Genomic DNA, 23,431 nt, shown 5'->3' on the forward strand with positions numbered 1-23,431 from the left:
TATAAGTTTTATCACCATCACTATCATGCTTCATGTACAATGGAGAAATGCTGTGTTTCAGTTTGGGCGTGTGCATTTGACAACAACAAAAAAATGCTTTCAGTACTTGGATTGAAACTAAATTAAAGCAGCTAAGGTGCCTTTTACTGAGGAGCTGGGTGATACACAGTTGCCATACTAGATGAGAAACCTTTCCTTCAAGTTCAGAATTTGAGGTAAAATGAATGAATATCGACACCCATTGTTCTTTGAAGCAAAATAACAAAATAATAAGAATTTTTTTTTCTGGTAATTTGAGGATCTGAAGGATCATCTCTCTAAACCCTCCTGCTGCTGAAACACCCCTTTCAGCAGCAGCAGGCAGCTGGTTTCTTCAAACAAGCTCTGACAAACCCACTGCCCATTGTTAGTTTAGGATTTAAATTTCATCATATGAAACCAAAATGTGCGAAATGGTGTCATCATCATAATTGATGGAATAGTTACCCTTACATCACTACATTACAGTACGACTGACCACAGTACGGTAAAAGTAAACATTAACTAGGTAGGTCATTGGGTGTGTCTATTTGCAAACACGTAATCATGAAGTGAGTTAAGTGAAAGTGAAACTAACAAATTCAGATGAGATTGTTCACATAACAACCATGGTGGTGCACTAAGAAGTGCCATACTTAAAGGTTTTTAAGTTGAGAACTGTAGGTGAAATGGATGAATACCAACATGCGTTGTTCTTTGAAGCGAGTGATCTGAAAGACAGAGACAAGGAGAAAATCAGGAGGCACTTTCAAAAAAGACGAGATTCTGGGGGAGGGGATTGTGGAATGATTGAAAAGGCTGGATGCAACATCTATAAAATCTGTTTCAAAGAAAAAGAAGGTAAGGAATCTCATTTAGTTAAAATGAGTTATAGGTAGAATACAATTTGCAGTTCTAGTTTAAATGTAGGGTTTTGTTGAAACCTTGGACTTTCTGTTTTTTTACAGACCAGGAAAGGGTTTTGCAGAGGAAGTTTCACAGCATCTCCCTTCCTTCTGGAGAACTACGTCTGATTGTGAGCCGAACTAATTCACCGCTTGATCAGTCATCCACTAGTCAGTCACAGGTACAAAGAAATTTCGCTGATGCTTTTCTGATACCAGTAAACACACAATCACAAACGTCAGAGCCAAAGAATCTGGCTAGACCAGTTTGGGGGGGATTTCTGAGCACATTCAAGCTCTGATAATAAAACATGGTGTAGTGTAGGCTGATTATATATATCTTTAAGATTTTTTTGTAATTTATAGATTATAAACATGTCTCTTATTAGACTTACATTGCTATAAAATAATTATTTTGTTTGATATTGCTTTTCTTCTTTAGACATTCACAAAAGCAAACACAAAAGGCCTTGAGAAGATTTTCCAGCTGGAAATTTTCCTCCTGTATTTCCTGAGAGACAACCTTAAAGCACATAAAGTCTTACAGAAGCAACTCTCCTCTATCGGCTGCACAGTGGAGTTGGATTTTGATAAGGAGGAGGCAGTGGTTAGGGGGGATATTGAGAAGGGGCCTGGAGGATCCTTTGGTGCTGCAGAGAAATGGGAGATACAGGTGGATAGGGTCTTAGTCTGTTTTACTGAGACCTACCTTTGCTATCACGTGGTTGAGCCAAAAAAAATCAAAATCCTACTGCAGAACCCCTCCTTGGTGACCGATGATATCAAAGTGTACACGGAGAGCGGCTATGCAGTGGTTGTGGGAGAAGTTGAGGCTGTAAATGAGAGGATTGCAATCCTGGAGAAGAGCCTGCCAACCCGGAAAGAATTACAAATTGTGAAGAAGAAATTCAAACTGGTAGAAGAAGAGTTTAGTCGAGAAATGCGTGCACATTACCCAGATGTTAAAATCATATTAGGCAGCGGCATGATCATCTTGGAGGGCCCTGACAAGGAGGTGCAGTCAGGGGCTACGAAACTTGATGAACTAATCAAAAATGTAAAGGAAAAGAGAGTTAAGCTCTGCCCAGTTTTAATGACCTTTATAACATCCAGCTGTGCCATCTCAAAGTACCAGGCTCGCTTCCAGCAGAGCCTCAGAAATCCTGTTTCCCTAGAGGTGGTGTCAGATCTAGTCCTGTCTAGTTTGTCCTCTGATGCCCTGGATGAGGCTGAGGCAGCAGTGCAGAGAGATCTTACTGTGGCCAATGTGACGCTGCAGGGAGCTGCAGCTGTACCTCCAGATCTAGACAGAGTGAAGGAAATCCTCATTAAAGCCAAGAACAAGGCAAACTCTCAAGAGCTCAGAGTGGATGTCAGCTTCATCCCAGGAACCGCAACCATCAAGGTACAACTTGTGGGCTACAGTGAAAATGTGAACAAGCTCAAAGAGGTTCTGCATGACTACCAGATGAACCAAGTCGAGACACAAGAAGTGCTGAACCTACCGCATCCTGAACTGCTCGACTGTTTTGATAAAATCTTAGGACTGATTGGCATGAAGCAAACCAAGGTGACCTTAAAAGCCTCACATTTGCCATACCCTTGTGTGCTTGTGTCTGGTCCCTGTTGTCTGGTCCAGGAGACCCAGCAGGCTCTAATCTCAGCACTAGCCAGTCTGACGTCAGACACTCTGGTTCTAGATGGACCGGGGGCTCAGCGGTACTTCCAAGCAGAGGGTAAAGTAGGCAAGGAGCTGGTCGAGACCTCCTGTCAGGTTATTGTCAGGGAACAGCAAGGTGTGCACTCCTCAAATGCAAAAATTAAACCACGAAGCATCACCTGCCCCAGCACCAGCAGCTTCACAGTCCGACCCATGCCCAGATTGCGCAGCAGCACTGTTGGAAGTATTGTGGTCAACAAGACAAGTCTGAAGATCAGCCTTGGCAGTTTGGTGGATGAGCAGGTTCGACATTTACTATTCTACTCTATATTACATAATACAGCAGCAATGCAACCACCGGCATTGATATTTTATATTATTTCAACAGGTGCATGTGTTGGTGGTTCCCATGCTCAACAGACAGCTAACTTCTACTAATATTGGTAAATGCCTGTTGAATAAAGCCGGGAACGCAATCAAGTCAAAGTTTGACTTCATGGTAGCGAATTGTACCCTCGTCCCTGGTGATGTTCTGCAGGTCGATGCGCCTCCATCTCTGGGCTGCTCCAAGCTCTTCTTCATTGAGTGCTTGCCATGGGATGGAGTCAGAGGGCAGAGTGTGCAGGTAAAGTAAAATACTTCAAAAGTGTTCAAAAGATAAAATACTATGAGTGAGGGCAAAAGACGAGTTCAAATTAAAGGTCCACTTACTGACATAAAACCAATGTAATGGACTTCATAGCAGCACAATAGAAATATTGTTTTTGCATTTAAATGCCAGGAATCTTGATGATTCTAATTGAGGATTTGAATGTACAACATTTTCTTCAGGCAGAATGTTAACAGAAAATGCTATTGGTTGACTAAAACCTCAGTGGTTGGATCGAAAAAGAATCACTATGACATTCATGATGTTAAGGGGGGAGTATGCTTGAAACAAGCTAGTTTATATGTTTCTCCTCAATGGTACTTTTTTTTCCAGAGACTTCAGTCAAAACTTTCTTCAATCATAATTAAGTTCTAGCTCTACAAAACTCAAATTTACGTTATGTTAGCTTTCTTCACACATTTTAGAAAGCCATGTTGAATGAAGGAGTACCTTTTGAAAACACTAGAGGAAATGTCTGATTTTTGTTTTGCAGGTGCTTGGTAATGGGCTGAAGAAGTGTTTGGACCTCTGTGTACAGCTGGGCTTGTGCTCAGTGGCCTTTCCAGTTATCGGACCTGGAGTTGTTTTAAAATACCCGCTGAGAGAAGCCATTCAAGTGCTGACTGAGAACATTCGCCAGTTTGGATTATCTGCATCCTCTGGGTCTCTCTCCACCATCCACATCGTCATTAACCCAGACTATCCTGACTCTGAGGAGGTGACTATCAACACTTGAACAACTGGTTTGTAAGATGCATGCATGCATGGTTTATCGATGACAAAGTGTTTAATGGTGGCGTTCTTATTTACAGTGCTACCATGATGTCAACAGACACCTCAGCTCAAATATGAACCAGGGAGGCCAAGGTAAACTGCTAAGACTACTTAGAATTACTACTTAATTACAAGAACAACACATTTGTAACCTTTAAACCATTGCTTTAACTATTCATTAGCAATTTAATATTTCACCATTGCCACTTCTCAAATTAAATATCAGACAAATATGAAATAAATTGTGTTATTTCTCTTAGCAATCTTCAGGTGCCTCACTAGTGATCTTGATGACATCACAATGACAGTGGGAAGCGGGGTTAAACTACAGCTGGTGTTTGGGGACATTACTAATGAGGTTACAGATGCTGTTGTGAACTCGACCGACTTCGTTAACTTTCAAAACGGTAAGTTAGAACTGATGGAGGCCTTAAAAAAAGCTAATCACCAGCAGGTCAATGCTTTCATTTATTCATTTACGATGGATTGGTACAAAATTCGGTACAGACACCCATGGTTCCCAGTTGATGTATCCTAATGACTTGGTGAGCCCTTTACTTTTCCTTTAGTGCCACCGTGAGGTTGACAATTTTATGATTCCGTTATTGTTACTATTGCATTCATTACCACGAAATTAAGTACACACTGTCATGTTTGCATGATCCCCACTGGATGAATAATAGGTTTGGTGATCCCTTAACTTTTTATGCAGGCACAATCATCTGATCAACATTTAAATTTGTTCAATACTTTTGTTTAGTTTTTATACAATCAGAAGCCATACAAAACATTTTCAAATGGAAAAACGGCATCTCACAACATTAATACCATCATCAATTAAATGTGCTATAAAACTATTATAAATTGTAGCCAGCACATACTGTATCAACCACTTTCACTAGACAACCATCACTAGCAACGGCGATGACAAAATGCACAATTTGTACGAACAATAATATTAAGGTCCTTAACTGACAGCTAATAATCAGGTTAAATAAATATGTACTCACCAGTCACAGCCTCTAACGTTAGTTCCCATGGAGCCAGCTGAGCTAGGTAACATTAACTGGTGCTCAGGTGTGTCTTTAAACTGACATAAAGCACGAAAAACTCTGTTTTCTTCTTATTAAATGGCGCTTTGCCAGGTGAAGTTCAGCAGACACATTATCGTCACGTATTCTATCTTTCTGCATCACTGTCAACTTTCACCTTCACTCGTTTTAGCGTACCATACAGCGCAAAAACTTAGGCTACCTGTTTAGTTTTGTTTAGCTAACTACCGTGATTCATCCAAACTGGGAGGATAGTACTCATGTGCCAAACCTGAGCCAACCGCGTAAGCTTTGAGCAACCAATCAGAAGACGGGTTCAACAATATGGGGTCAGGGGTCAACATGGGTCGATTTTGCATGAATATTTTAATATTAATATTGTTTAAAAAAAATTTTTTCTTAAATGAGGACATTTTAGAGGGTCCTTGGACCTTTTGGGGGGAAGCTCGAGCACCCCCTTGCCACCGCGCGCGCTTTGGTTGGCAATTATTTGAAACCCTTATGTTTACAGTCTATTTGTAAAACTAATGGCATTACCATCAACCTTAGCTTTACTTAGTGTTAACTGCTGATTAGTGGATATATCATATGTTTCCATGCTGAAATTAGCATACAGCTTCACAAGGCTGTCATGGCTGTCAGAGATGGAAGAAGATATTTAGGATTTTCATAGCAAAATATTTACAAGTAGAGGTATTGCTTTTTAAAATCTTACCTAAGACTACAAAGGTATTATCATCAAAATATAGCCATTAAAGTACCAAAAGTAGCCTACTCATTATGCAAAATGGAGCATTTTAGAATTATTATATATTACTGGATTATAATTAGTAATTCGTTAATGTGTTCATAACTTTAATGTTGCAGCTGGTTAATGTGCAGCTAATTTTAGTTACTTTATATACTGCTGGGTAGTTTAATCCGTAATAATATATCATCATGTGTTAGTTTATATACTTTGTATTAAAAATCTGTATCTGCAAAGTAACTAAAGCTATAAAATAAATGTAGTTGAGTAAAAAGTACAATACTTGCCTCCAAAATATATTGGAGTAGAAGAATAATGTAGCAACCAATGGAAATACACATGCAAAGTATTGTACATCAGTAAATTGAATTTAATTTAAGTTTCATTTGACCACTGATTATAAATATAATCTTTATTCTACAGATGGTGTGTGCAAAGACATCTTAACCCTAGCTGGACCAGAGGTGGAGGCTGAACTTAGAGCAGGTGAGAAAAGAGGACCAGCTTGACATTTATCAAGCAACACACACTTACAGCTTCTTACTCATCTCGTCTGTGTTGTTTTGTGCGTAGCAAAAGCGAATCGAGGAGACGTTTTTGTGTCCCAGGCTGGATTGTTCCCCTGTGAAGCCATTTTCCATGTCTGTGGGGAAAAGGATGCTGTCATCATCCAACAGCTGGTGTGTCGCATTGTTGAATATTGTGAATTGTACAATTTGAAATCTGTCGCCATTCCTGCCATTTGTGCTGGTGAGTCTTTGGACTTTCGCAACACCTGAATGTCAATTTTGTAGTCAGTTTTAATTCTGCTAGTAATATTCTGCATTCTGTGTGTGCAGGAGCTGGTGGGTTGGACCCTGGTGTCGTGGCAAGTGCCATCCTCCAAGGGATCAAGGCAGCCACGTCGTCAACTCCTCTTTACTTTCTCACTGACATCCGCCTCGTCCTGATTAAGATCAATGTCTTCCTGACTTTTAAAGATGAAGCAATGCAAATGTTTTCCACTGCTGTAATCAACAGAGGTGACTCACAAACAGCCTTTTTCTTTAGTGGTTGCTTAGAATTTGTCTCTTTTATCAAAATGATCTTATGTTCTTGGGAATTGTCACTGATTGTTATAGTTTTACCTACCTTGCAGTGCCAGTACCTCAGTTGCCTCATGTACTACTACAACAACAACAACAGCCCCCTTCATCTGTGAGCGCAGACCTAAGCATCCTCCGTATTAGCTCCGCAAGTCAGCAGTCCGTCTTCCTGTTCTTGGGTCTCTCAAGAAAGGATGTTGACGATGCCATGACAAAGCTGAACGATCTGTATCAGGCTCAGTGCTCCACTCAAACCTTCAAAAAGGAAGAGCTGGAAGGCCTCACCCAGGATGACATGCAGATTCTGATGCAGCTGGTGGAGACCCAGGGTCTGTACGTGCAGAAGGACCAGTCTGGCCAGGGCACCTTAACAGTGAGCGGGTTAAAAGATGGGGTCAACCAGGTGATGCAGCTGATTAACGTCTGTCTGCACGGTTCCCTCAGAAGAGAGGTGAGAGTCAGAGAGGAGGAGGATCTGTACAACCGTGTGTCTTGGTGCATCCTGGGATATAGTGGCAACTGGGAGAGACTCCCCAAAACAGCAAATCACAACCTGGAGAATAATGATGTAGCAGGAGGGATAGTGGACGCACAAAGAATCCAGTGGAGTGTAAATCTGCAGAGGATGGAGGCCACGGGACCATTACCTGGGCACACAGCGAAGCTGAAGCGACTTGAGAATCTTTCAGGTGAGAGATATTTTTCTTAGAATATAACTTACTTTATTTTCCTTACTAAATACAATTCTGCTTCTCTGTTTACAGCAATGGTAAAATCAAAATGCATAACAGCATTTTGTAATGGTATACATTTAGTTTTGGGAAAAAAAAGCACATTTACAGTGAATTTCTAACAATTTTCTATCCATTTTGTCCTACAACTTCTTTTAGACTTCACTCTTCCTCTGTACTGGGACAACATGGCTGCCAGTGAATTTTTTAAGGTGGTTGCACTGCAGCCGTCGTCTGCAGAATACCGGACAGTGAAGGAGGCCTTCAAACGAACTGTCCCCAAGACTGTTTTGAAGGTGGGCAGCTTTCACTGGAAGATAAGCCTACATTTTATTATTGTAGACATGGAGTGCACAACATTTCATTTTGGCACCCTTCAGTTTAGATCTATGATAGCTTAAAAGCTTTCATCTATTATGAATATAACTTTTTACTTATATCTTACATTTGATATATTACTTTTATATCTCACATTGTTACATTTCACTGGAATAGTTTTTCATATGATTTCATGTGGCAAATGAAATTGATTGATTGATATCTTTATATAGTCCTAGTGTAATTGCATAATATCTGCATTGCACTTGAAAAGAGTCTAGATTAGTCTAAATTTGGCAGCTCATTATTATCATTATTTTTTTGATAGATCGAGCGCGTGCAGAATGTCCATCTGCGACGCGCCTATGAAGGGCAGAAGAAGCACCTTTCTGATAATAATAATCAGCTGGGAGGAGCAGGTGAAAAGCTTCTGTATCACGGGACGACCCACGACAACTGTGACTCTATCATGAAAACTGGGTTCAACAGGCGCTTTTCTGGGCAGAATGGTAAAGATGTAGTAGTCATTGCTTCAGCAGTGTATGATCTAGTCCAAAATAATGCCACATTTTGAATGCAGGACCTGTTTATGGGAGTTGAGAGGGGGAAATGTTTGTTGACAGAGGGACTAGCTATTGGTTATTAGTAATTCCTAGTTGGTGATAGAGAGTGGGATTTAGCCAACATTGAGGACTCTGAGATCATGAATTTGTGGACACCTAGGTTTTACATTCTACAGTTGACTCTTATACATGTAGGTACTTTACAGACTGATTCTACAACACAGAAACAACTTTCAGGTAGGGCAATAAAAGATGACAATATTTTATTAGAAAGTTTTACAGACTTTCCTTTTGGTGTACGGTTGAAATTACAGGGGGTTATGTTTGCATTGGGAGGATCTGGAAGGATGACCTCAGTACCTCTAAAATCCTGGCTAGAGCCATGATTGAAAGCAACTATATTGACATTTATTTCTGTGAAGAACTTCTCCTCGAGACTGTCATTCGGAGACTGTCCTCACAAGAAAAATGAATGATTGAATCATTTATTCCAAGGCTTAAAATGACTTTCCTGACAAGCAAGCTCTTTAGTTTTAGAGTACAAAAGTGTCTGACGTTTACACCAGTAACCAGTTAGCATCTTGTCTACTAAAAACAGTGTATTAAACCATGATTATAATTATCTTAACCAAGTAGTTTTAGTTGCCCAAACCTTTAACTATAGACTTGGCACTGTGGTTTAGCTATGGGAGGACTTGTTGTTAATTCCATATTTCCTCTTATTCTCAGCAACTGCATACGGTCACGGAACCTACTTTGCGGTAAACGCCAGCTACTCAGCCATCCCCACCTACTCCAAGCCAGCTGCTGATGGTTCTGCGTTAATGTTCGTGGCCCTAGTCCTGACAGGAATCTACACTCTGGGCCAAAGCAACATGAGGGTCCCTCCTCCTCGCAGTGACCAGCAGCCCCATGACCGCTTCGACAGTGTGGTGGACAAAATAGACAACCCCAACATGTATGTTGTGTTCCATGATAACCAAGCGTACCCAGACTATCTTATCACCTTTAAGTGACTATGAGGGACAAATTAAGTGTAGAACTATACTGAAAGTCTTCAGAATAAAGGAAAAGATACGCTTTAGATTCTTAGTTATATTTTTGGGTATGTTTACTTAAAGTTATGGTTGCACAGTATGTAATAGTATGTTTGAGAGTAGGCTAAGTAAATATACATACAAATCTTTAGTATTTGATGTTGAAGTGAAATATCTCAGAATTGTTCCCCAGTATATGTCAAACGTAACTTTAACTGCCTGGGTGCGCGCAGGGCTGGTTCTCCAGGAATGAGGATGTTTTGCTGTTGCACTTTAGTTTTTTTAGATGAAAAGATGTACTGATGAAAAGATGTACTGTTTACAGCAGACTGTTTTGAAATCATAGCTTAACTGCCAATCATCTAAGAATTAATAAAATGTGTCAAATCATTTATGTTGTCTCTGCAAAGTTTTAGACTTTTGTTGCTCATGAAGTAATGACAGCACTATGACAACTGGTTATAACCACACTGACACATAATTTATTGACACAAAATTATGCAGGTGTTAGTCTTTTATTTGGTTAATATTTGCATTTGTTCTCGTACAAAGAAAAAATGGTAAGAAACGATCGATATAAAGAGGTGGAAAAAGCTGTTTATGGTACTCAAGGAAAAACATTGATACTCAAGTTTAATAGTTGCATAGTTGTAATACATTTTGGAAATGAAGTTGAAGCTGCATTAATCAATATTTAGTTTATTAAATGAAAAATAGCATGAAATGGGTTGCTCATCTTTCATACCCAGAAAAAAATTCTGTCAGCTTGTTTTTTGTGTAATTCTGCCACCGAATAGCAAAAAAATGGATTAATGCAGCTTTAAAGGGAGACATTTTGGAGACAGATATACTCACTCTGTACTTAAATTAATTAACCTTTGGAATTTTGAAAAAGAAACATTAGTTGCAATCATAGATTTTCCCAAAATGTCCTTTCTCACCAAAAAAAAAGTAAATATCATTTTTGGATCGATTTCTTTTTGTCGTTTATCTTAGTTGCCCTTTAAAGCTTTAGTGCGTAACTTTTTGATATTAATGAACGTCCGTCACATTCAAGCCATTGCCAAATGAGTTGATACAAAACTAACTAAGACTATCAGCTCCACACAACTCTCTCTGTATTTCTCAGTATGGTTGTGTTCAGAAGATTGTGTTGTCCGGCAACTTCCCCGCACAGAATCTCGAGTGTAGATAATGACCTCTTCTGAAGAGTCCATCATGTTTTTTTAATCCTCCGTGTCATCTTTATCTACTAGCAACTGCATCGAGGATGGGTGGGGGTGCAATCACTGAAGGCTGTGTCATGTGGACGCGCCAACAGTGTTGTTGTCATTACTTAGAATTCCTCATGGGGGCGAGAGAAACTACGCACTATAGCTTTAACTGTGAAATTATTTGATATGGGACACAAATGTGTTGATTAGCATATTTTTTTTAACAAATTGCAATTTTAAAAAACAACCATTTTCTACATCAAAGAGATCTCTCTTTTCGTATGACTAAAAACTATCACCATGGTTATCGTAAATGCTGAAGCTACACCTATTAAGCTGTTGTAAACCTGCAGTGATGTAACTATGCTATAGGCTTATACTGTGTAAATGAATGAATGTTGTCTGGCATCAGTGATCCTACAGTGATCCTCAGGGCTCGATGGTGACGGACGCCTGGCCGGACACCTGCCTGACAGCAGAGCAGTCCAGAGAAGCAATCACCCTGCTTCTGCCAGCCCTCTGCGGGGTGAAAAACTCGGTCCAGGTCAGGGAGGAGCTTCCTGGGATCAGACTGAAACAAGCAGTTTTTTGTTCCATAGAAAGGGAATTTCAACTGCATACAACATAAACATTTCCTTCTAATGAACAACAGGAATTCATCAAACTTTGTGTATAAATTGACGCAATGATTGCCATAATAACAAATGTGTGAAAACTGAAGTGATTTTCACTTCAGCTGAAGGTTTGTGTGGTTATTAAAAAAAACACTGAAACATTAACATATTAGACGTGGAAAAGACAACAACTGTTTCTTCTGTGCTGAACTCACCTGTAATATTTGGACTTGGGCAGCATGATTCCGGGTCCTTCCATGCGAATGTAGACGCTCTCCAGGCTGAAGGTGAAAGGGTTTGTAAACTCCACAGTCGCTGTCATCTCTTCATTAACTTTGCCGCTATCAGACACCTGAAGTACGCAAAGGACACACTTGAAAAAACATGGCAAATCAAGCAAGTTCTTGAATTTATTGATGCGATTAGATTGTGGAAAAAGTAAGTGTATGTGTCCCAAAAAGCCAATGCCAACAAATTTGATTTGTTTTTAAGTCTAGCCAGAATATGAGCGTATTTTCAGACCGTGACGGTGAGTTTGGGATTGTGCAGGGTGACAACTTTCATGGCGGTGACGATCTGGCCGGTCTCCTTGACCTTCCCAGTAGCAATGAAGTGAAGGTTGGCCTGTTCCACCAGATGCTTCATGTAGTTCTTAGACTCGACCATCATAGACTCCTTCACACCTGGAAAACACAGAAATACAACACTGCTCTCTCTACATTGACCTTTTATAGATTATTACATTCTTTTAATTGCATGTGTTTTCTAAGATTCTCTAATTTCTTGTTTTTAATTCTAAGAGTTTTACTGATGTCTAATTGATTTCTAACAGTGCTTACATATTCTTTATAATGTCTGTTGTTGCTGAATAAACATAATGAAAAAGTCAATAGAAATACTTCTGAGTCTATTTTTGTTGGTGAGAAATAAATAAATGCCTCTCTCACTTTGGTTGGGACCAATCTTCACTGTGGGATTCCTGAACAGGAACTCGTAGCTGGTGACTCCGGTGTAATACACCACACTCCCGCTGATGTAGGCGTCCACGGTGCGGCGCTGGGTGCTGCGGTTTATGAACTCCAGGCTCAGTTCGAAGTTGTCGCCCACGCTGATCTCCAGGGTGGGCAAGACCAGGTCAACGTCCGCCACAGGAGGGTTGGACTTCTCTCGCTGACAGCCGTATTCCTCTGCTTTCTCCAGGACAGTCCGCTCCTCTGTACTACCTAGATTGGATGATTGAAATATATCAGTGTGTTTGCTCATTTATAGAATTTGTGATAATGATAATAGCAATGTTTTTGTTAGCAGGCTTTGCCTTCCTGGTTATCTGCACAAAGATAGCCTATTTGGAGATATCCAGTCCTTCAGTAACAAAACTTAAGCTCAAAGCAGCAAATCCTTGTTGCCAAATTAATGCCAATATTGTGAAGCACCAGAATTGGCCCAGGTACTGTGGTCCTTTTCCTGAGTGCCAAGTCACGCCAAAACCAAGCCAGAATGAAGCCAACTGGAACTGATTTCCAGACCATAAAGGGACCAAGTCCATACCCCAAAAACTTTGCCAAATCTGGCAGCCACATAGGGGCACATGGCTGGTCCTCTGCTGCCAGAACACAGCCGACTGTGCCAACACTAAGCCACCATCGTCCCAAATTAGCTTGGTACCTGTCAATTCTCCACAGTAAGACAAACAAATTGACTTACATTGACGCAGAGACTGCTTGAGAGAAAATAATCCATCGCAGTACACATGAAGCCGTGTTCCAATTTTTCTGTGTTCATTAGGACGCTGTGTCCACGATAAATGTATTCATGTTGGTGCCTCTTTCAGCATTTTAGTTGCGATGGCTGATTGATTTAAGATTACTCTTCTTAAACGTACAGTTACAGAATTATATATAGAATATTGATATAAAAAAACTTGATGTATTTATCTCAATCAAAAGCTGAGACTGCATCAGAGAAAAATGGTTCTGCTTGCTTTTAAAAGTTTAATGATAGCCAGACAGATTCTTTTAAGAGGATGAAGGAATGAATGGGTGCTGTCAATCCAAGAGTGGGCTCGTGAGATGGCTACGGTGGCGGCGTTTGAAAATCTGTCATACAAATGGTTTTTCAGATTGGATGTCCACACTAGGAACTGGGGAAGGTACCTGAACTCTCTGGAGGGCTCCTAAGAAGCTTTGTGCTGGGGAGAGAAGTGTATGATGGGTTTATGGTGTTGTCATTTATACATGTTTATGTGTTTATGTTTATTGCCTATTTTGTTATTATTTTGTTGTAAGGTGTTGAATATTGTAGTTACTGTGTCATCTTTTCTTGATTTTTATCTGGGTGGGTGGTGATGACAGGGGTGGATATGTTTATGTTCATGTTGCAAAATGTATGTATGTATGTTTTGTGTGTTTTGTTAAAAAACAAATAAATAACTGTTAATCACAACAACAACAAAAACACTGCGATTTGTGTTGGATGTAGTCTCTGACCTTCAGGGAACTTGTATTGATCGCTGATGTCGCGGCGGGTCACGTCTCCTGGAGTTTTGGTCACAACCATGCGGCCAACATGAGTCCGGTTCACTTTGACCGGCTCCATGGTCCCATCTTTACTCCGGGAATAAAACACCACATCGCTGTTGACCTGTCGGGAGAAAGACAGAGATGCTCCAAAAACCTTGGATCTCAGCAATAACAGACAAAAACAATGAACTTTTTTTTTTACAGAAAATGACACTAAAATAATGTTGTTTATGACTCACCTCAGCAAACACAAAGGCAGCATCAAATGGAAAGCATATCTGCCCATGTTTTATGGCCTTAACTGATGCAGGACCACATCTGTACATGCCTTCATGGATAATGGAGGAAGAGATTATTATTTTGTGATTTCTCTTTGAATAATTAGATTAGCAATTATTAGAACGCTTCATAACCCATAACCTGTTTTATAAAGCCAGCAATTATTTCATATAATCATTATTATTATTGTTATTATTTACCATCGCTGGTCTCCTGTGGTGTTGCATCCACAACCTGCCAGCCTCCAAAGCCAGTCGGGAGGTCTGGTCTGGACATGTAGCACTCATTCCAGCAGTGATAGTTCCTGATGAAACGTGAGACATAGTTTAATAAAATTTCCGCTTTGTTTTTATCGTAACCTGTGTGTTAGTGATAGAGGCCTTAAAGGTTCTGTTCTCATTATTCAGAACCGCAATATAGCAACAAACAAATATTTGCTATGTAAAGATATAGTGGAGTAATGGGTGTTTGGTGTTTTAAGCCCCCAACGTCATCTTCCAGGCAGCGCTGCATGGAAGGCACTATGGTTAGGCAAGGGTTAGGGTTAAGGTTAGGGTTAGGTGCCTTGAAGTTGATGGTCGCAGCGCTGCCTTGAAGTCAACGGTGGGGGCTTAAAACACCATCGAGCGGAGTAATGGCGTCCTGAGCAGGGAATGAAATCACACTCCCTCTGTGTGTGTTGTAATCTGAGCTTCTCTGTTCTTTGTTCAGATAGCTGGTCCGACAACGCGTGCATGTGGCCCTGAAAAAAACGTAGGTATATCACAATTTGGGGAATTAAAATCAAAAAGGGTCCTCTAAGGAAAATCAAAAAGGGTCCTCTAAGGAAGCCTGAATGTATTCAGCTATTTGATTAATTATGATATATCTTGAAGTGTTGGTCTAAAAATGGCCCCATATGAAAGACGGGGCGTGTTCAGAATGGGTTCTTCCTCTTAGGAGCATGAAAGTGCTCAAAAAAACCTCCTAGATGTTTTTAATTCCATGTAAACAAGTGGAATTGTTCTCGGTGATCTCTGTGATATGGTAAGCTACATAGAAGATGTGTTACCAGATAGAGTCTCTGGTGCGACCGCGGTCGATCCTGCCGTTCTCATCCAGGATGATGTCGGTCTTCAGGTTTCCATCGTTGTCGTGAGCGGAGTAGAAGTTGGTGACGACCCGCGATGGGATGCCCAGACAGCGCAGGACTGGAGGCAAAACATTTTAACGACAAACCAAGACAGAAATCAAGGAGTGGGTAGACTAAAATAGAAGCCATGAAAAGAGTTGAAAGGTGAGAAACAAATCACCTCTATATGCAACCCTTTCTATCTCATTGAGCCTAGGAATGAAATCATCCCACAAGTCCGTTTTTGTGTGACAGATAATTGAGGCATTTCCGTCATATGCTGCATGATAACGTGGCCTAGTGTACGTTTAGTTACAGCACCTTCTCAACTGAGGTCAAGAAAACATTTGGAAAGAGGTTTGGAAAGCAAAAAATGTATGTTTTTTTTGTATGTTCTGCTATTTGGATCCAAAAAATATCTCACAGGTGTTAAAGACGGCAGCGTAGACCCAGCACTGAGCGTAGCAGACAGGCATCTTGCTGTTGGCGTAGCTGAGAAGGATGTCTGTGCTGCCAGTCCAGGAAGTAGGCGCCACTCCATAGGTGTAGTCGCCACTCCAGTTCCCCACCAGCACGCCCTCGTCATCACGAGAGTTCAGCTAAGCAAAGAGCAGATTTTAAACATTTATGGAAGGATCCACTTGACAACCACTATATTTCAGACAAAGTGTTTTTTATTTTAAAAGGCCTAATTTAACATAATTGTATTTCTTCCACTTCCAATGTATCTATTTTTAAATCGCAACATTAGTTTGCATTATGGCTGCATATTTAATATTTTACATATTGTATTTAGTTATATATACTATGTATGTAGGTTGTACATTTTATTCTACACTTGTATATACATGTACATTCTTTTCATCCCTCTAAGTATATATTTCAGTACTTGTTCTTTTTTTTCTTTGCTTTCTTATTTGCTATCTTATTTTTTGTATCTTATTTATTATTTCTAGTATATTTCTTGTATATTTTCTTGTAATTTCCCAATTTGGGATTAATAAAGTCCATCTATCTATCAAATAAATAATTGTTTATTATTATTAATCTATGTATACAGTACTATGATTTTTTTCGACATACTATACTGACACAAGATTACAGCTTGTCATATTTCAGGCTGGTGTCACAATTTAAGTGCAGTGTCATGAAAAGAAAACAATAACTCTATTCACTGTATCAGTGATATCATACATGTTACTGCGCAATCATGTTCTGCATGTACTGATGCACTATTTAACTGCATATCTTATGTATCTGTAAACCAGTTTTATGTGTTTTAGAAGATGTCCATGAATACTTTCTCACCATAGCAGAGGCCTTTCTGGTCACCCTGACGGGGTCTCCTCTGTTGATGATGGGCATGTCAGACCGGTCCATGATGTACAGACAGGCATCCAGGACTCCATAGTTAAACTAGGGGGGGAAAAACATACTGTAAGTCAAAAAAAGAATTAGGAAAATCATTCCTGAAGTCCTTGACTGTTTTTTCCTCTACCTGTCCATAGTTCCAGTCTCTCTCAGCCACGTCGTCGTAGGCGCCGTGGTAGATGATCCCCATCTCAGTCATCACACACTCTTGCCTCTCGTTCTCGTCATCTAGAAACACAGCATCAGCTGAGGAAAGAAGCAGCAGGTTATGTGGAAGTTTATGGACACGAAAGTAAGACATAAGCCAATAAAAAGGAAAAAAGTGATCAAAAAGCCTAAACCGACCTGACACCCAGGGATTGAATAGGATGTAGAGGTCTCGGCTGCTGTCCCGTCTGGTCCTGCGGATGCCGAAGGGCGTCACCACAGCTACGAACATCTGGTACTTCCCCACAATGCAATCTGCCGCAGGAGTGATGCCCATGGTGACTGTGTTGTCGGCGGTGTCTGTGACGCGGCCTTCCCAGGGGCTTGGACGCTCCTTGGCAGTGAAGACAGGAATATAGGTGCCTTTGCTGAACTGCGGGCTGGAGCCTGGGTAAATTGGGAGTAGCAGCACATTTATTGAATACGACAAGGGATCATAATCCAGAAATTTTCTAACTGCAGGATGGAAAATATCACTTTTTAAGAGCGGCTCACCGATGACAAACTCCACAGCGAACTTGTCTGTAGCAGGATTGTAGGCACGGTTGAAGGTAATCTTGACCTGGAACTCTTGTCCTCGACGGACGATGAGATAGTCCGAGTTGAAAAACTCAGTGTGGTGTTGCTTCTTGTTCAGCTCTTCTGGCCTCCTCATCATGTCCACGTCCCAGATGTCAAGATACTCTGAATGGACAGACAGAGAAAAAGAAAGAGAGAGAAAGAGAGAGGGCGGGATGTTTCAAAAACCTGTAGATGGATTATAATAAGATTTGATGGACAGGCAGCAGCTGAGCCACAAAATAAATGATTTTGATGGTCATCTGACATTGTAATTGTGCACATAGGGCTACAGTACTTGTTTTTGTTAATTCAGTTCAGTAAATAAAATGCTTCCGGTAAAAATAAGCAGAGTAGATGCAAATGGTTCAGTGATAACGAAACAAAGTCCCTCTAAATAAGTAAAACACAATAAAATGGTTTAAAGCTATAGTGCGTAGTTTCTGCCGCCCCCATGAAGAATTCTAAGTAATGACAACAACACTGTCGGTGGGTCCACATGATACAAGCCTTCCGTGACTGCGCACCCCCACCCCTCCTCCACGCAGTTGCTAGTAGCCAGGAGGACACGGAGGATTAAAAAACATGACTCTTCAGAAGAGGTCATTATCTTCACTTGAGTTTCTGCGCGGGAAAGTTGCCGGACGACACAATCTTCTGAACACAACCATACTGAGAAATACAGAGAGAGTTGTGTGGAGCTCATAGTCTTAATTAGCTTTGTATCAACTCATTTGGTAATGGCTTGAATGTAACGGACGTTCATTAATATTATATTAATATCAAAAAGTTACTAAACGCACTAAAGCTTTAAAACAGTTTTTTTCAATTATGTCTACTGCAAATTTCGTTTAATGGTGCTTATTTTTTGTGTATTTTTGTAATCAATACAGTCAAAATAAACATCCAGATATTTCAGATTTTTTTTAATCAATTAAAAACAGAAATTAATTAGCCCATGGTACATAAGTGGGCGGTGCTAGAATGCCCTTTTCTTTGAAACCTTATTTAAAGAGACATTATGTAACTTTTAAAAGAGTAAATAACACAATCTTCCTCTGACAAATGAAAAGTTGAATTCATAGATAATAAAACACACTTCAATACAATAGACAAGGGTTTTGCTACTATACAGCCCTACGTGGTCTGGTATGACCACTTGCTCAGGGTGGCTAATGTTAGAAACATTTACATAAGTGCCTCTTTTGTTGAAAGTTTAGGCAAAAACAAACCCTAACCCTGAAGAGAGTCTGCTCACACCACTGCCTCCATTAACCAATCGTTGTTAGCTCTGCAGCTGGTAGAGACTTGACATAAAGTGCTACCAGATACATGTATTTGAAATCAAAAGTCAAACTGAAGTGTCTGAAACTTTAAGTGAAATCTAGTTGGAGAGTGTTGTTCAGTGGTGGAGACCAGTGCCCAAGACTTGTTAACGTATCAAAACCCTCAGTAATGTGTCCTACATTACAACCACTCCTTGTGGCTGTGGTTGTACTCTAATGTACCACAAAAATTCCAGTCACTGCACACATTAATTCCAGTCACATCTGGATATATCTCAATGTGCAGCTCTTTGACAATAATACAGGGTGGAATGGAGTGACAAGCTGCAGGAAGTGAGCAGAATATATCCTGTTTGGACATCATTCATGTGTCAATTATGTTCGAAAACTACAGAAAACTGTGTCACTGTCAGGAAAAAGACTTCTTCTCAAACCAAAAGTGACATCTGTCTTCTGCCCTTCAAACCCTTTTTCTTCTTTCTTTTAGAAACGAATAACTTCTGTATGAATAATAGATTATTGTTTGTTTTATAATTAATAAAACTTACAAATTTAAGTTAATGACTCCACTAAATTCCTTTTTGATGTTTTACAGTCTACTCCCTTACCAGTCATAGGTGGAAATCCTCTCGGGCCCGGTAAAACAAAGGGCTCAAACTCAGGTATGTCCGTTGAGTCAGAGTTGGAGCTGGAGATGGGAACTGCGGTGCGGCCGCGGTTCGTAACCTTCGGAGGGGGTCCCGTGGGAGCAGGGGGGGCAGGAGAGGGGGTCGGGGTGGCACCTTGATCAGACATGGTGGTGATGGTTCAGGCTGGATGCTGCGTCACACGACTGCAAGAGGAGAGAGGATGGAAAACACATTTTTAGGTCTATCTTACTTTTTTTGAATATTTAAAATATATTTAATATTAATTTTTGTACGGTATATGATATTTTGTACGGTAAACTCTGGTGCATTCGTAGTAGTATGCCTGTTAGTTTCTACATAGTTTTTCAAGACTGAATTCCCATCATGCTCCGTTCATTCCTGCATGAAACCCATCTGCTTCACATCTGCTTCACAAAACTGGAAATGTGTGTGTGTGTGTGCTATTCAAGAAGGAAAGATTTTCAAACCATTAAAGCAAGAAAATATTGAAGTTTGTGACCGATGAAACAACAATGTGCAACACTTTTTTATCACACATGGTTTCCATGTGTGTTTGTGGGTTGGGTGGAGGGATAGATTACAGTCACACCCCTTTCTGTAAGATGCTGATTAAAAAAAAAGACACTTTGTGTTTGGTGACTCATTTTTACTTCACAAATATTGTGTTTTTGTGGTTACAGAGAGAGAAACATTAATCATGTCTATTAAAAGACAAATGTATGTAGAATTGGTCAATAATTGAGTCGTGAGGTAAACCACAGTGAGTCTTACTGTGGTCTTCTTCTGTGTGAAATCATGTTATTATGAATGTTGTGAACAAATAATAGCTAGCCGGCTGTTTTTTTTTTTAAGTCTCTTTAAGATAATAAACTGAATATCTCGGGTTTGTGATTGTAAAAAAACAAGGGCACTGAAGATTTTATCTTGAAAATGTTCTCCATTTTCTGACATTTTATAGACGAAACAATTAATTGATTAGTTGAGACAAAAAGCCATTAATGATTGATGATGAAAATAATTGTTAGGTGCAGCCCTAGAAGTGATAATGTAATGATTTAAAAAAACAAAGAAGTATGGTTGTGGACTAATAGTACTTCTACAACACAAGTAAAAGTAGTACTAGTAAAAAGAATACTTTGTTAAAGTCCCATAAACAAGTCATTTCTATTTATGGTAAACCAAAGCCATTAAAAATACTCCTATATAGTCTACAATTGTGAAAACAATAAACCAGAACTGAGTGCTTTAGCAAGTTCAAACTTGGGAGTGAACACATCAAACCGATGTAAACAAAGACCCTCAGTGTACTCAGAATGACTAGAACTAAAATGACATCAACCCCTCAGCCCACATGGGGTCTATACCTACGACACGGAGCAGGAAGGCACAAAGTTACTGCCATGATGATTAGTGTGTAGTAAGGCTGATTTACCCATTAAATACACAACATAATTTTCCATAAGGTGCTAGCAGGAGGCACACAGTCAGAGTGATAGAGAAAGACACACAGTATGTTAGGTTTTTGGTATACAAACAAACACCTGCCTGAGAATGAGGCTCACTGTTGCATAATGTGGGCGTGTATGTGCTGGTCGAAGAGACAAGTTTTGGACGGAGTTTGGCCGCATGAGTCATCATTCAACACAGTGAAAGCTCTGTTTTTACCTTAACCACCAGTGGCACGGACACACATGCTTACCTTCTGCAGACTGGCACAGGGACAGGTGGACAGACAGACAGACAGACAGACAGATAGACAGACAGGCAGACAGACAGACAGGCAGACAGACAGGCAGAGACAGACAGACAGACAGACAGACAGACAGACAGACAGACAGACAGAGAACAGCACAGTAGTAAACATTTTACTTAAGTACTGTACAGTACTTATGTACAATTTTGAGGTAGCCTACTTGTACTTTACTTGAGTATTTCTATTTTATTCCACTTTATAGTTTAAGCCACCACATTTCAGAGGGTAATATTGCACTTTTTACTCCACTACATTACATTTCACATCTTTAGATACTAGTTACTTTTCAGATTTAGATTTGACATAACAATGATAAGCCTATACTATTAAAGATTAAACGAGGGGTTCCCAACCTTTTTGGCTCTTACAATAAAAACAGCATGTAGTTGGGGCTCCTTGTCATGTTTCTGTTGTCTTTTAGGTGTTAGCAGTGATTTTCACTCTAAACTTATCAGATGGTTTCGTTTTGGGGCTCAAAGAAGTAAAACTACTAAATATTTCACACAAAAACAAAGTATAGTAAAATATGAATACAAATTTGTGTAGAACTCAAATTATTACCTTTTAATACCTTTTTGTGCTGTTGGGAGGTTTTGTGCTCAACATAAGACCATACTTTCCTTGGCAAAAACTCAGGTGAAATGGACCAAGTTTTGCATGTATAATATACCTTGTTAGAGACCAAAAATATGCATGCAACAGTTTGGAAAACCTTAAAAAATGCAGGAACCACAGTTTTTTGTTCTATTGTTACTACTACGGTAACTACTGTATAATATTCAGGTAATAATCCCTGGATTTTTAAATCCACTATTACTGTTAATACTGCTATTATCTAGGTAGTGACCCCTGGATTATTAGGGTATAAAGCAGCCATTCATCAAACTTTAGATAAGAAAAAAGTGGATTGATAATTAAATAATTCTAGTGATGTACAATATGCTTTGTTTGAGTTATTCAGAGCCTCTTTGTTTCATTGAAACAGTTTCAAAGATTGCACAATAACCAAGAACGTTTTAAATGACTATCAGATGTAATTTATCATCATGCATTTGCATCTTCACATCTGGAAAGTATAAACAAAACAAAGTTACCAAGCTGCTGAGGAATTTTGGTGCAATTAAACTGTTGCACCAAAGCAGAACTCTTAACTATGAATGCAACCTTCGTATATATATAAAGTAAGTTTAATTTAGGTGGACGCACCTCAGATGAAGTTGGAGAGAGAAGCTGCTGTTGGTTGGAGTCGGTCTGCTGCTGCTGCTGCTGCTCCGTCTTGGGAGACTTCTGCTTCTGCTTATATACCCTACAGGAGAGAGGACGAGCCACACATGAGTGTGTGTGTGTGTGTGTGTGTGTGTGTGTGTGTGTGTGTGTGTGTGTGTGTGTGTGTGTGTGTGTAAGACCTTTTCAGGAAAACAGTTTAATCGTGGGTGTAACTGGTCAGTCCAACTTACGAGCAGGATGTGGAATCTACCATCTCTGTACAACCCACAGCTGGACGCAGCTGACACAGATAAAGTCACTCTGAAGTTTGAGCTCTGCAGCTGTCAGTTTGATATACATGCAGGTTTTGTGTGAGACAACTATTTTCGTACAGACATTCTTGGTCCCAGAGAATAAATTGCAATGACTTATTGATGTAAGTGGGTTTGCCATGACTTTTATTGAAGGTTGAGAAGCTGAAGAAAGCATATTGTCTGTTACCTTGAAGAAGGTAATGTATTCCTTTAGTGTTGCTAATAATACATGTTAATCTTGCACCAAGTTGTAACATGTTTGTTCACAGGATATGCTCTGACTGATATATACTGATCTATTTTGATATGGTTTATCTTGCTCATTTCATGGTTGATTGGAATATTATTTTAATTCTGTCTCTCTGGTTTTCTGGCCTCCAGTCACGGGTGTGGTCCGTGTGCTCGGAGTCCACTCTCTTTTGATGGTTTGTGGTGGCATGTTTACGAGTGTGATGCTTTTATTTTCAGGTGTTGGTTTAGGTTGGTTTTATCTTTACACAGGTAGGACACCGCTCCACCAATGGTACTTCCTCTCCTCTTCCTCTGTTTTTGGGGTTTAGCCTCTTTTTTAAATAAAGAGGGCATGAGTTTTGGAAGTTAAGCCAAACCGACTGTTGTGGCCTCTTTAATGAGGCTCCTGTGTGTCATTCCAATTGGTAATTCCTGTTAGGCTACTTATAATTATTTTTTTACAAATAAGTGCCTGTTTACTGAACTCATGCCTGACTTATGAGTGACCTGAATAGACATGAGTTCACTGGTTTGATAGAGAATGCTGACATAGCCTAAAGCTGGTCTATGGCTTCTGT

The 23,431-nt window shown here is 39.9% G+C and overlaps 2 protein-coding genes across 2 annotated transcripts; one reads left to right on the plus strand and one right to left on the minus strand.

Moving 5' to 3' along the window:
- The first annotated feature begins 605 nt into the window (after positions 1 to 605).
- Positions 606 to 9,930, plus strand: LOC144534617 (protein mono-ADP-ribosyltransferase PARP14-like). Its single transcript, XM_078276626.1, has 14 exons — positions 606 to 879; positions 987 to 1,105; positions 1,366 to 2,886; positions 2,972 to 3,208; positions 3,726 to 3,950; positions 4,045 to 4,099; positions 4,267 to 4,413; positions 6,230 to 6,292; positions 6,380 to 6,556; positions 6,646 to 6,828; positions 6,945 to 7,580; positions 7,782 to 7,918; positions 8,269 to 8,449; positions 9,233 to 9,930. The coding sequence occupies exons 1-14, from the start codon at positions 708 to 710 to the stop codon at positions 9,517 to 9,519; spliced, it is 4,140 nt and encodes a 1,379-aa protein (XP_078132752.1). The 5' UTR covers positions 606 to 707; the 3' UTR covers positions 9,520 to 9,930.
- A 64-nt stretch (positions 9,931 to 9,994) lies between these two features.
- Positions 9,995 to 22,420, minus strand: f13a1b (coagulation factor XIII, A1 polypeptide b). Its single transcript, XM_078276628.1, has 15 exons — positions 22,309 to 22,420; positions 19,308 to 19,531; positions 17,351 to 17,539; positions 16,994 to 17,242; positions 16,776 to 16,894; positions 16,586 to 16,693; positions 15,702 to 15,876; positions 15,218 to 15,356; positions 14,367 to 14,470; positions 14,127 to 14,215; positions 13,855 to 14,008; positions 12,316 to 12,591; positions 11,891 to 12,051; positions 11,584 to 11,720; positions 9,995 to 11,325 (listed from the first exon to the last, which is right to left on the minus strand). Exons 2-15 carry the CDS (start codon positions 19,492 to 19,494, stop codon positions 11,184 to 11,186), a joined length of 2,229 nt encoding a protein of 742 aa, XP_078132754.1. The 5' UTR covers positions 19,495 to 19,531; positions 22,309 to 22,420; the 3' UTR covers positions 9,995 to 11,183.
- Between the last annotated feature and the right edge of the window lie 1,011 nt (positions 22,421 to 23,431).

This window comes from Sander vitreus, chromosome 19, assembly GCF_031162955.1.
Source record: "Sander vitreus isolate 19-12246 chromosome 19, sanVit1, whole genome shotgun sequence".
NCBI classification, from domain to species: Eukaryota; Metazoa; Chordata; class Actinopteri; order Perciformes; family Percidae; genus Sander; species Sander vitreus.